Source organism: Monodon monoceros, unplaced genomic scaffold, assembly GCF_005190385.1.
Source record: "Monodon monoceros isolate NGI ecotype Baffin Bay Population unplaced genomic scaffold, NGI_Narwhal_1 Super_Scaffold_2, whole genome shotgun sequence".
In the NCBI taxonomy this organism is placed as follows: domain Eukaryota; kingdom Metazoa; phylum Chordata; class Mammalia; order Artiodactyla; family Monodontidae; genus Monodon; species Monodon monoceros.
This window is the reverse complement of record NW_021703776.1, coordinates 21,546,296-21,559,862: the sequence shown is the minus strand read 5'-3', so window position 1 is coordinate 21,559,862 and position 13,567 is coordinate 21,546,296. Positions and strand designations below refer to the sequence as shown.

The following is a 13,567-nucleotide window of genomic DNA, read 5'->3' as shown; positions in this document are numbered from 1 at the left end:
TTTCCCAGATCTCTTTTTGGCAAATGTGTAATTTGAGAAGGTATTATGTCTTTTAATCTATTTTATTTTGTAAAATAAAGAAAATAATTTTTTTCACAGTTAAGTAAAATTACTCAATAATTTTTAAAATATAATAGTAAGCAAGAACCACTGAATTGTTTTGAAGAGTACAATGGCTAAGGCATGCAATGCAATGATGAACTTGGCAGTGCTATGCTTGACAGAATGATTGATGTAGGTATTCTCTAAGCTACCAAATCTAGGTATTACTAACAAATGACAAAACAGAAACTCTACAAACAATAATGATAAAACCAAAAATTATAACTATGACAAATAAGATAGAAGATAATATTTTTATTTTAATTATATATAACATTTACTGGACACTCAGTATGTGGCATTCTTTATTTTTTAGCTTGCTTTAAGATGTTAACTTATATACCTGAAATCAGGTAGTCTTAAGAGCCAGGCTCTATTTTTCAGCTCAGCCATTGCCCACTATCCATTGCTTAATCCTTCTTCAAGTGAAATTTCGAATTAAGGAAAAATATGCATTTAAAAGTATGTATTTATATATACATAAAATATGTATACATATTATGTATACATATGTATGCAAAACGTTTCTATACATCTAATATGTAGATTGGGGTCATGTATAGTTGCAAACAGAAATCATAATAGTTTTAGAAAATGACTATTTCCTTTTTCTCTTATAACAAGATATCCTAAGGTATGTAGTTGCCAATATTATTTTAACTGCTCAGTGAAGCCGTCCAGAACCCAGTCTGTTTCTAACTTTACTACAATATCCTTAGCATGTTGGATTTTTCCCTTGTCCATCTCCCTTTGTGGTTTGTGGTCAGAATATCAAGTCTACTAGAGAGCAGAGGGGCCGTGGAAGTCCCAAAGAGGAATACCCAGTCTAGCCAAGATTGACTGGATGAGAAGGGTCGTGATATCAGATATAAACTCTAGTTCAATGAATAAGAAAACCCTCCTTCTGTGTTAGGTCTCAATGGCCAGGACATAGCTGCTGGAAGCTGCAAGGGCAGCTAGGGAGGTAGGGAACTAGATTGTATGACAGTTTCAAACAACGTGATCCATGTCCTGGGTCTGAGAATGTTTGGGCCTGAAACTAAATCAAGGTTCTAAATAAAAAAAATAGAAGAAAGAATGTTGGATAGGCAACCAGCAGAATATTCAATAATAAGGTAGTGGGTAAATAAAATTGCCTTACATGAAAAATGCTATGATAAATTGTGAAGGATGATAAAGTATTTTTGAAATATGAGGCCATGAGAGACCTTCCAAAACAAATGTGGCAATTCATTTTAGTTAACAAAAGAAAGTTTATATTAATTCTCAGAAGCTTCAGCAGGTTTTTCCATGGCAAAAAAGATACATCCAGTCATTGAATGAATAGACAGTCATTTTTTGTTGTTGTTGTTTTCTTAGGTAAATAAACTTTTGAGAGGGCTAATGTGGTATTTTTGTAGTAGAAGAAATGGTTTAAATTGATAATGTATTTTCAGGGGCAAGAATCATCTTGGACTACAAAATGTGGGCTTATCCATGTTATATTAGGTGAGTGATTCTAGCTTACTTTAGTGGACAGACTACATCTGTTGTTCTATAGTTAGCATTTTCTTGGGCTGCCAGAAAACATCTCATCACTTGGCATGTCCCTCATATTAGACAGAAAGAAAAAGAGAAGAGAAGTGGAGTACAGGTGATGAAGGATCTGTAGACTCAGAACTCGGCAGAAACGACAGCTGAGAACAGTCAGGAACGGTGATTGCTCTGCAGCTGTATTGAATTAGCAAGGGTAGGCATGTTTTCTGACTGGGAAGAACAAGGGAGGAAAACAGAACTTCAGAATTTCAGACTTTCTAATTTTTAACTAATTCAGTGTGATGTCAGTAAGTCTAAGACCCATGGAAACGCAGAGCATTTGGAGATGTAAACAATAGGTAATTGTTGATATATGCGATGGTGGTTTCAAGTGATTTTCATTTCTGAGTGTTCCACTTCTTTGACTGAAAAAATGATTTTGAATTTGGAAAATAACATGTGCAAGCTCCTATCATTTGTTTTCTGCTATCATATTATATTGGGTGGAAAAGTAAATTGATACTATTGACTAAAATATATGAGAAACTTTGGAGAGTAAGAATTTAGATAGTTCAGTTAAAAATACTGTTTTGTATGGTATCTTGCTCAGGCTGTGCCAGTAGATTAGAGGCAACTGAAACAATGAATATGGGAACTTCAGAAATGTAGCAATATATAGTTTTCAAGTATATTTACTATTTGTGTAAAACATTATATGCATGCCCACGTAATGCTATTTTTTAAAATTTTTTTATAGATTTGAATCTCATTTTTTTATTATTATTATTTTTTACATCTTTATTGGAGTATAATTGCTTTACAATGGTGTGTCACTTTCTGCTTTATAACAAACTGAATCAGTTATACATATATATATGTTCCCATATCTCTTCCCTCTTGCGTCTCCGTCCCTCCCACCCTTCCTATTCCACCCCTCTAGGTGGTCACAAAGCACCGAGCTGATCTCCCTGTGCTATGCGGCTGCTTCCCACTAGCTATCTACCTTACGTTTGGTAGTGTGTATATGTCCATGCCTCTCTCGTGCTTTGTCACAGCTTACCCTTCCCCCTCCCCATATCCTCAAGTCCATTCTCTAGTAGGTCTGTGTCTTTATTCCTGTCTTACCCCTAGGTGCTTCATGACATTTTTTTTCTTAAATTCCATATATATATGTGTGAGCATACGGTATTTGTCTTCCTCTTTCTGACTTACTTCACTCTGTATGACAGACTCTAGGTCTATCCACCTCATTACAGATAGCTCAATGTCGTTTCTTTTTATGGCTGAGTAATATTCCATTGTATATATGTACCACATCTTCTTTATCCATTCATCCGATGATGGACACTTAGGTTGTTTCCATCTCCGGGCTATTGTAAATAGAGCTGCAATGAACATTTTGGTACATGACTCTTTTTGAATTATGGTTTTCTCAGGGTATATGCCCAGTAGTGGGATTGCTGGGTCATATGGTAGTTCTATTTGTAGATTTTTAAGGAACTTCCATACTGTTCTCCACAGTGGCTGTATCAATTTACATTCCCACCAACAGTGCAAGAGGGTTCCCTTTTCTCCACACCCTCTCCAGCATTTATTGTTTGTAGATTTTTTGATGATGGCCATTCTGACTGGTGTGAGATGATATCTCATTGTAGTTTTGATTTGCGTTTCTCTAATGATTAATGATGTTGAGCATTCTTTCATGTATTTGTTGGCAGTCTGTATATCTTCTTTGGAGAAATGTCTATTTAGGTCTTCTGCCCAATTTTGGATTGGGTTGTTTGTTTTTTGTTATTGAGCTGCATGAGCGGCTTATAAATTTTGGAGATTAATCCTTTGTCAGTTGCTTCATTTGCAAATATTTTCTCCCATTCTGAGGGTTGTCTTTTGGTCTTGTTTATGGTTTCCTTTGCTGTGCAAAAGCTTTTAAGTTTCATTAGGTCCCATTTGTTTATTTTTGTTTTTATTTCCATTTCTCTAGGAGGTGGGTCAAAAAGGATCTTGCTGTGATTTATGTCATAGAGTGTTCTGCCTATGTTTTCCTCTAAGAATTTGATAGTTTCTGGCCTTACATTTAGGTCTTTAATCAGTTTTGAGCTTATTTTTGTGTATGGTGTTAGGGAGTGATCTAATCTCATACTTTTACATGTACCAGTCCAGTTTTCCCAGCACCACTTATTGAAGAGGCTGTCCTTTCTCCACTGTACATTCCTGCCTCCTTTATCAAAGATAAGGTGACAATATGTGCGTGGGTTTATCTCTGGGCTTTCTATCCTGTTCCATTGATCTATCTTTCTGTTTTTGCGCCAGTACCATACTGTCTTGAACACTGTAGCTTTGTAGTATAGTCTGAAGTCAGGGAGCCTGATTCCTCCAGCTACGTTTTTCGTTCTCAAGATTGCTTTGGCCATTTGGGGTCTTTTGTGTTTCCATACAAATTGTGAAATTTTTTGTTCTAGTTCTGTGAAAAATGCCAGTGGTAGTTTGATAGGGATTGCATTGAATCTGTAGATTGCTTTGGGTAGTAGAGTCATTTTCACAATGTTGATTCTTCCAATCCAAGAACATGGTATATCTCTCCATCTATTTGTATCATCTTTAATTTCTTTCATCAGTGTCTTATAATTTTCTGCATACAGGTCTTTTGTCTCCTTAGGTAGGTTTATTCCTAGGTATTTTATTCGTTTGTTGCAATGGTAAATGGGAGTGTTTTCTTGTTTTCACTTTCAGATTTTTCATCATTAGTGTATAGGAATGCCAGAGATTTCTGTGCATTAATTTTGTATCCTGCTACTTTACCAAATTCATTGATTAGCTCTAGTAGTTTTCTGGTAACATCTTTAGGATTCTCTATGTATAGTATCATGTCATCTGCAAACAGTGACAGCTTTACTTCTTCTTTTCTGATTTGGATTCCTTTTATTTCCTTTTCTTCTCTGATTGCTGTGGCTAAAACTTCCAAAACTAGGTTGAATAAGAGTGGTGAGAGTGGGCAACCTTGTCTTGTTCCTGATCTTAGTGGAAATGCTTTCAGTTTTTCACCATTGAGGATGATGTTGGCTGTGGGCTTGTCATATATGGCCTTTATTATGTTGAGGAAAGTTCCCTCTATGCCTACTTTCTGCAGGATTTTTATCATAAATGGGTGTTGAATTTTGTTGAAAGCTTTCTCTGCATCTATTGAGATGATCATGTGGTTTTTCTCCTTCAGTTTGTTAATATGGTGTATCACGTTGATTGACTTGCGTATATTGAAGAATCCTTGCTTTCCTGGAATAAACCCCACTTGATCATGGTGTATGATCCTTTTAATGTGCTGTTGGATTCTGTTTGCTAGTATTTTGTTGAGGATTTTTGCATCTATGTTCACCAGTGATATTGGCCTGTAGTTTTCTTTCTTTGTGACATCCTTGTCTGGTTTTTGTAACAAGGTGATGGTGGCCTCATAGAATGAGTTTGGGAGTGTTCCTCCCTCTGCTATATTTTGGAAGAGTTTGAGAAGGATAGGTGTTAGCTCTTCTCTAAATGTTTGATAGAATTTGCCTTTGAAGCCATCTGGCCTTGGGCTTTTGTTTGTTGGAAGATTTTTAATCACAGTTTCAATTTCAGTGCTTGTGATTGGTCTGTTCATATTTTCTGTTTCTTCCTGATTCAGTCTTGGCAGGTTGTGCATTTCTAAGAATTTGTCCATTTCTTCCAGGTTGTCCATTTTATTGGCATAGAGTTGCTTGTAGTAATTTCTCATTATTTTTTGTACTTCTGCAGTGTCAGTTGTTACTTCTCCTTTTTCATTTCTAATTCTATTGATTTGAGTCTTCTCCCTTTTTTTCTTGATGAGTCTGGCTAATGGTGTATCAATTTTGTTTATCTTCTCAAAGAACCAGATTTAGTTTTATTGATCTTTGCTATCATTTCCTTCATTTCTTTTTCATTTATTTCTGATCTGATTTTTATGATTTCTTTCCTTCTGCTAACTTTGGGGTTTTTTTGTTCTTCTTTCTCTAATTGCTTTAGGTGCAAGGTTAGGTTGTTTATTCGAGATGTTTCCTGTTTCTTAAGGTAGGATTGTATTGCTATAAACTTCCCTCTTACAACTGCTTTTGCTGCATCCCATAGATTTTGGGTCGTTGTGTCTCCATTGTCATTTGTTTCTAGGTATTTTTTAATTTCCTCTTTGATTTCTTCAGTGATCACTTCGTTATTAAGTAGTGTATTGTTTAGCCTCCATGTGTTTGTATTTTTGACGGACCTTTTCCTGTAATTGATATCTAGTCTCACAGCGTTATGGTCGGAAAAGATACTTGATACAGTTTCAATTTTCTTAAATTTACCAAGGCTTGATTTGTGACCCAAGATATGATCTATCCTGGAGAATGTTCCATGAGCACTTGAGAAAAATGTGTATTCTGTTGTTTTTGGATGGAATGTCCTATAAATATCAATTACGTCCATCTTGTTTAATGTATCATTTAAAGCTTGTGCTTCCTTATTTATTTTCAATTTGGATGATCCGTCCATTGGTGAAAGTGGGGTGTTAAAGTCCCCTACTATGAATGTGTTACTGTCGATTTCCCCTTTTATGGCTGTTAGTATTTGCCTTATGTATTGAGGTGCTCCTATGTTGGGTGCATAAATATTTACAATTGTTATATCTTCTTCTTGGATCGATCCCTTGATCATTATGTAGTGTCCTTCTTTGTCTCTTCTAATAGTCTTTATTTTAAAGTCTATTTTGTCTGATATGAGAATTGCTACTCCAGCTTTCTTTTGGTTTCCATTTGCATGGAATATCTTTTTCCATCCCCTTACTTTCAGTCTGTATGTGTCTCTAGGTCTGAAGTGGGTCTCTTGTAGACAGCATATATATGGGTCTTGTTTTTGTATCCATTCCACCAATCTGTGTCTTTTGGTGGGAGTATTTAGTCCATTTGCATTTAAGGTAATTATTGATATGTATGTTCCTGTTCCCATTTTCTTAATTGTTTTGGTTTCGTTATTGTAGGTCTTTTCCTTCTCTTGTGTTTCTTGCCTCGAGAGGTTCCTTTAGCAGTTGTTGTAAATCTGGTTTGGTGGGGCTGAACTCTCTCAGCTTTTGCTTGTCTGTAAAGGTTTTAATTTCTCCATCAAATCTGAATGAGATCCTTGCTGGGTAGAGTAATCTTGGTTACAGGTTTTTCTCCTTCATCACTTTAAACATGTCCTGCCAGTCCCTTCTGGCTTGCAGAGTTTCTGCTGAAATATTAGCTGTTAACCTTATGGGGATTCCCTTGTGTGTTATTTTTCCCTTGCTGCTTTTAATATGTTTTCTTTGTATTTAATTTTTGACAGTTTGATTAATATGTGTCTTGCCGTATTTCTCCTTGGATTTATTTTGTATGGGACTCTCTGTGCTTTCTGGATTTGATTAACTATTTCCTATCCCACATTAAGGAAATTTTCAACTATAATCTCTTCAAATATTTTCTCAGTCCCTTTCTTTTTCTCTTCTTCTGGAACCCCTATAATTCAAATGTTGGTGTGTTTAATGTTGTCCTAGAGGTCTCTGAGACTGTCCTCAGTTCTTTTCATTCTTTTCTCTTTATTCTGCTCTGCAGCAGTTATTTCCGCTATTTTATCTTCCAGGTCACTTATCCGTTCTTCTGCCTCAGTTATTCTGCTATTGATCCCATCTAGAGTATTTTTAATTTCATTTATTGTGTTGTTCATCGTTGCTTGTTTCATCTTTAGTTCTTCTAGGTCCTTGTTAAATGTTTCTTTCATTTTGTCTATTCTATTTCCAAGATTTTGGATCATCTTTACTATCATTATTCTGAATTCTTTTTCAGGTAGACTGCCTATTTCCTCTTCATTTGTTAGGTCTGGTGGGTTTTTATCTTGCTCCTTCATCTGCTGTGTGTTTTTCTGTCTTCTCATTTTGCTTATCTTACTGTGTTTGGGGTCTCCCTTTTGCAGGCTGCAGGTTCGTAGTTCCCGTTGTTTTTGGTGTCTGTCCCCAGTGGCTAAGGTTGGTTCAGTGGGTTGTGTAGGCTTCCTGGTGGAGGGGACTAGTGCGTGTGTTCTGGTGGATGAGGCTGGATCTTGTCTTTCTGGTGGGCAGGTCCACGTCTGGTGTTGTGCCTTGGAGTGTCTGTGGACTTTTTGTGATTTTAGGCAGCCTCTCTGCTAATGGGTGGGGTTGTGTTCCTGTCTTGCTAGTTGTTTGGCATAGGATGTCCAGCACTGTAGCTTGCTGGTCGTTGAGTGAAGCTGGGTGCTGGTGTTGAGATGGAGATCTCTGGGAGATTTTCGCCATTTGATATTATGTAGGGCTGGGAGGTCTCTTGTGGACCAGTGTCCTGAAGTTGGCTCTCCCACCTCAGAGGCACAGCACTGACTCCTGGCTGCAGCAAGAGCCTTTCATCCACACTGTTCAGAATACAAGGGAGAAAACGTAGAAAGAAAGAATTAGTAGAAGAAAGAAAGAAAGAGAGAGAGAGAGAGAGAGAGAGAAAGAAAGAAAGAAAGAAAAAGAAAGAGAGAAAGGAGGGAGGGAGGGAGGGAGAAAGGAAGGAAGGAAGGAAAAAAGAAAGAAATAATATAAGGTAAAATAAAATAAAGATAAAATATAATAAAGTTATTAAAATAAAAAAAATAATTATTAAGAAAAAAATTTAAAAACCAAGCCAAAACAAGCAAACAAAAAAAACGGACGGATAGAACCCTAGGACAAATGGTGGGAGCAAAGCTATACAGACAAAATCTCACATAGAAGCATACACATACACACTCACAAAAAGAGGAAAAGGGGAAAAAATCATAAATCTTGCTCTCAAAGTCCACCTCCTCAATTTGGGGTGATTCGTTGTCTATTCATGTATTCCACAGATGCAGGGTACATCAAGTTGATTGTGGAGATTTAATCCGCTGCTCCTGAGGCTGCTGGGAGGGATTTCCCTTTCTCTTCTTTGTTCTCACAGCTCCCGGGGCTCAGCTTTGGATTTGACCCTGCCTCTGCGTGTAGGTCGCCGGAGGGCGTCTGTTCGCTCAGACAGGACGGGGTTAAAGGAACCGCTGATTCGGGGGCTCTGGCTCAATCAGGCCGCGGGGAGGGAGGGGCACGGAGTGCGGGGCGGGCCTGCGGCGAAAGAGGCCGGCGTGACGTTGCACCAGCCTGAGGCGTGCCGTGCGTTCTCCCGGGGGAGTTGTCCCTGGATCACAGGACCCTGGCAGTGGCGGGTTGCACAGGCTTCCGGGAAGGGGGGTGTGGATAGTGACCTGAGCTCGCACACAGGCTTCTTGGTGGTGACAGCAGCAGCCTTAGTTAGCATCTCATGCCCGTCTCTGCGGTCCGCGCTTTTAGCCGTGGCTCGCGCCCATCTCTGGAGCTCCTTTAAGCGTCTCTCTTAATCCCCTCTCCTCGTGCACCAGGAAATAAAGAGGGAAGAAAAAGTCTCTTGACTATTCGGCAGGTCCAGACTTTTCCCTGGACTCCCTCCCGGCTAGCCGTGGTTCACCAACCCCCTGCAGGCTGTGTTCACGCCGCCAACACCCGTCCTCCCCCCGGCGCTCTGAGTGAAGCCCGAGCCTCAACTCCCAGCCCCGCCTGCCCCGGCGGGTGAGCAGACAAGCGCCTCAGGCTGGTGAGTGCCGGTCGGCCCTGATCCTCTGTGCGGGAATCTCTCCGCTTTGTCCTCCACACCCCTGGGGCTGCGCTCTCCTCCGCGGCCCTGAAGCTTTCCCCTCCGCCACCCACAGTCTCCGCCCGCAAAGAGGCTTCCTAGTGTGTGGAAACATTTCCTCTTTCACAGCTCCCTCCCACTGGTGCAGGTCCCGTCCCTATCCTTTTGTCTCTGTTTATTCTTTTTTCTTTTGCCCTACCCAGGTACGTGGGGGGAGTTTCTTGCCTTTTGGGAGGTCTGAGGTCTTCTGCCAGCGTTCAGTAGGTGTTCTGTAGTAGTTGTTCCACGTGTAGATGTATTTCTGGTGTATCTGTGGGGAGGAAGGTGATCTCCGCGTCTTACACTTCCGCCATCTTTCCGGAAGCCATGCCTCACTTTTGTTGGAATCAGTCAGCAAACGCTTTTTCGAAACCCCAAATTCTCCACACCTCCTACCTTTCGTGCCGCCCTAGTCTCGAAGCTCCCGCCACTGCCCCTCAGGCCGGATCCCCGTGGGAGGACCCGTGGGCTGCGTCCATAAGGCTATTTTATGTGGTCATGGTGGTGCAAATAGATTGATAATGAATTATAATTTTGAGATTCAAAAGGATTTGAAGAGAATATGATTTTTGTAACTATTACAGACATCCTATTTCCTCTATCTTTAATTCTTTGTCTTGGCTCAATTACCCTAATATGTTTGAAAAGATCAGGGTTTTAGAAATTCTTATTTATATTTTTATAAGTATTTTGATTTATAATTCATTCTTCCAAGTATAAGAATATGAAGGGCCTCAGATAAATCTTCATAATTTAACATAATTATCGTTAAATATGAAAATAATCTTTGATATATTCACAGTATTGATTTTCTTACCTGTAGCCCAGTTTGTTTTTCATTAGATTATAATGAAAAATGTACTCAAAATTATGTTATTATTATTTCTATAATAATAATAAAATTTAAAAATACCTAAAGTTTTTCAAACATCGTCTGTAGTTAAAAACATCTGCACATATTTTATATGGCAGATACATTATTTTGATTCATTTTATAAAGGTAGTAAAGCATTAATATTGGTGTAATTCTTTTTCTTTTAACTTCTTTATCACCCTGCTTATCTAATTCCAGAGTAACTTTAAATAACTGGAAAACCTTTTCAAACCTTGAAGACATACTAAGTGAAATAAGCCTGTCACAAATGGCAAATATTATACGATTCCACTTGTCTAAGATACCCAGAGTGGTCAAATCCAAAGGCAGAAAGACTGGGAGAAAGGGAGAGTGGGAAGTAAAAAAAAAAAGAGTCTTTTTAGCCATGCAATGAGATACACTATGGCATTTTAGTATGATTTCAGTTCAAGAGTACCATGTGTCCTTTGCCGTAATAAAGACTTCATTCTAAATGAAAAACAAAGAGTGCATGTAAAACACTGAGCACTGACTGAGTGGATAATTGTTATCTTAGTGAATGTTACCTTTTATTATTATGGGCAGCAAATGTTTCAGAAGGTCAAAAGAGCAATGTGAAATAATGCATGTTTTAAATGGTTTCATGAGTATGTTTATGACAGATCAAATTACATACTTAAAATATTTTCCAACATCCTTTATTAAGAAACTGTGTTATTCTAGGAGGAATTGTGGATAAGGATCTTCGTCACTACCTCAACTTACGATTTCAGAAGGGTTCTGTGGACCACGAACTTCAGCAAATCATTCGTGACAACCTCTACCTCCGCACAGTGCCATGTGAGTAACAGGCAGTTTTTCTTCCCTATGGTAACAGATAAATGTTCACTGTATATTCATTGTTTAATTTAAAAGAAAAGTCCAATTGCACTATTTTTTAAATGGTGGACTTTTGGAATAGACAATTTATTTGAGATATGGAAGTTTTAAATGCAAAAGCTTGTAACAGCAGTTGTGTGGTTTATGATGATGTCATAGCCAGAAGAGACATGATTTTCAAGCTATAAAACCTAACTTCTCAAGTTAGTATGGAGAAATATTAGTTCTAGTCCAGGATGTTGGTGATTTCAGAATGAATCATAATTGGGGTAGAACTCCACACAGGGAGACAAGAGAATGCAAATTCAATTCATTAGCTGAAACAGCTATTTCATAGATGGAATCTACACAGTAACTCCCAATCTCATCACTGGTTTGAAGCAGGGGAGTCTTACAAGTGGAAAGGAAATTATGCATTGGAAAGTAAAGTTAAATGTTCTGTAACTCTGAGAAAGTGATAACGTTGAGTGTTGGGCACAAATTTCTTAATATACAGCCTATAGAAATTCACAACAATCCCTGATTATGAGCAGGTGCTACTTCAAAAGAGAGGAATTGTTAAAATGATAAAATTCACAAATCAACTTTTTAGTACCTGCTTCAGCTCATTTGAGAATCTTCTGTTTACTTTAGGACAATTCAAGGACGTTTCAAGCCAGGTCCTAGATCCTAGATAGATATCAAAATCAATTTCCTTCAAGGTAGATTCCATGACCTCCAGAAACTTTCCAATATCTATCTGGAAACTCTGATCTGTGAGTGTTGTGTGTGTTCCTTTTGTTTTAGTTTTGTTCTAAACTTTAATAAACTCAAAGATGTGGGCAGTGGAAGGTTGATATTAAAGAAAGAAAAACTTGGCTGAAATAAGTGAAACAAATAAACCATGTATATATATATATATATATATATATGTATGTATGTATGTATATGTGTGTGTGTGTATATATTTATTTATTTATTTATTTATTTATTTATTTATTTATTTATTTATTTATATAGTTTCTGGGATTGAACTACCAGAACTATGTGAAAGGTATGGATTAAGGATGACTATAACGAAATACTGAAAACACACGAAGAAGTGAAATGGATAATTCAGCATCCAGCCCTTTTTACCTACACACATCTTAGGAGGGATGGCCCTTCCCACTGTTAGCACTAAATGTTCATCAAAACAAAAATGCCAGGGCGCCACTATCAGACATTCCTAGATGAGAATGCTTATTGATTGACATCTTGTCAGTCCAAATGCTACCTCTGTGAGTGTGTGTTAGTTAAGTGAGTAGACTTTTGGACTCTGAACAGTATGGAGGTTCCTTAAAAAACTACAAATAGAACTACCATATGACCCAGCAATCCCACTACTGGGCATATACCCTGAGAAAACCATAATTCAAAAAGAGTCATGTACCACAATGTTCATTGCAGCTCTATTTACAATAGCCAGGATATGGAAGCAACCTAAGTGTCCATCAACAGATGAATGGATAAAGAAGATGTGGCACATATATACAATGGAATATTACTCAGCCATAAAAAGAAATGAAATTGAGTTATTAGTAATGAAGTGGATGGACCTAGAGTCTGTCATACAGAGTGAAGTAAGTCAGAAAGAGAAAAGCAAATATCGTATGCTAACACATATATATGGAATCTAAAAATAAAAATGGTTCTGATGAACCTAGGGGCAGGACAGGAATAAAGACACAGATGTAGAGAATGGACTTGCGGACACGGGGAGGGGGAAGGGTAAGCTGGGACGAAGTAAGAGAGTAGCATTGACATATATACGTTACCAAATGTAAAATAGATAGCTAGTTCGAAGCAGCTACATAGCACAGGGAGATCAGCTCCGTGCTTTGTGACCACCTAGAGGGGTGGGATAAGGAGGGTGGGAGGGAGATGCAAGAGGGAGGTGATGTGGGGATATACGTATGCATATAGCCGATTCACTTCATTATACAGCAGAAACTAACACACCACTGTAAAGCAATTATACTCCAATAAATATGTTGAAAAAAAAAACCAACAACTAGAAGTTGCAAAAGTGCATTCTTAAGCTTGTAAGTTTGACATTAGAGTGATGGGCAGAGGAAGATGGATTAAAGTAAGTGACTGAACTATTTATAAGGAAATGGGTGGACGCATGTTCAAAACTGTGATGTTGTCAGTGCAGCTGTGTGAATTTATCTTTTGTGACATGAAAGAAAGGAGATCTGAAATACTGAATAAAGAATCCAGGTACTTTATTATATTTAAAAGCTGAGGTAAATAGATAAGAGGCTGACATTCAAGAATATCTGTAATAAAAAAAAAAGAATACCTATAGTCCTTGCTAAGGTGATGACGTAAATAAGAAGTCTTAATTAAATATGAAGATAATAGGAGTAAATTTTGCATTAGTTAATTAACTTCTTAAATAAGTCCTCACTCTTCAGAGTTCCAAAGAAATACTATGATGGAAAAATACATATAAAAGTAAAATAACTAGGCTTATATGAGTAAACATAAAGAGGTTTGT

The 13,567-nt window shown here is 37.8% G+C and overlaps 1 protein-coding gene across 1 annotated transcript in view; it reads left to right on the top strand.

Annotated features, from left to right (window-relative positions):
* Window positions 1-13,567, top strand: part of MAGI2 (membrane associated guanylate kinase, WW and PDZ domain containing 2) — a 1,340,884-nt gene that overhangs the window by 357,211 nt on the left and 970,106 nt on the right. Inside the window, exon 2 of the mRNA XM_029233155.1 lies at window positions 10,891-11,007. Coding sequence (XP_029088988.1) covers window positions 10,891-11,007 — 117 coding nt within the window. The remainder of the gene's footprint in view (window positions 1-10,890; window positions 11,008-13,567) is intronic.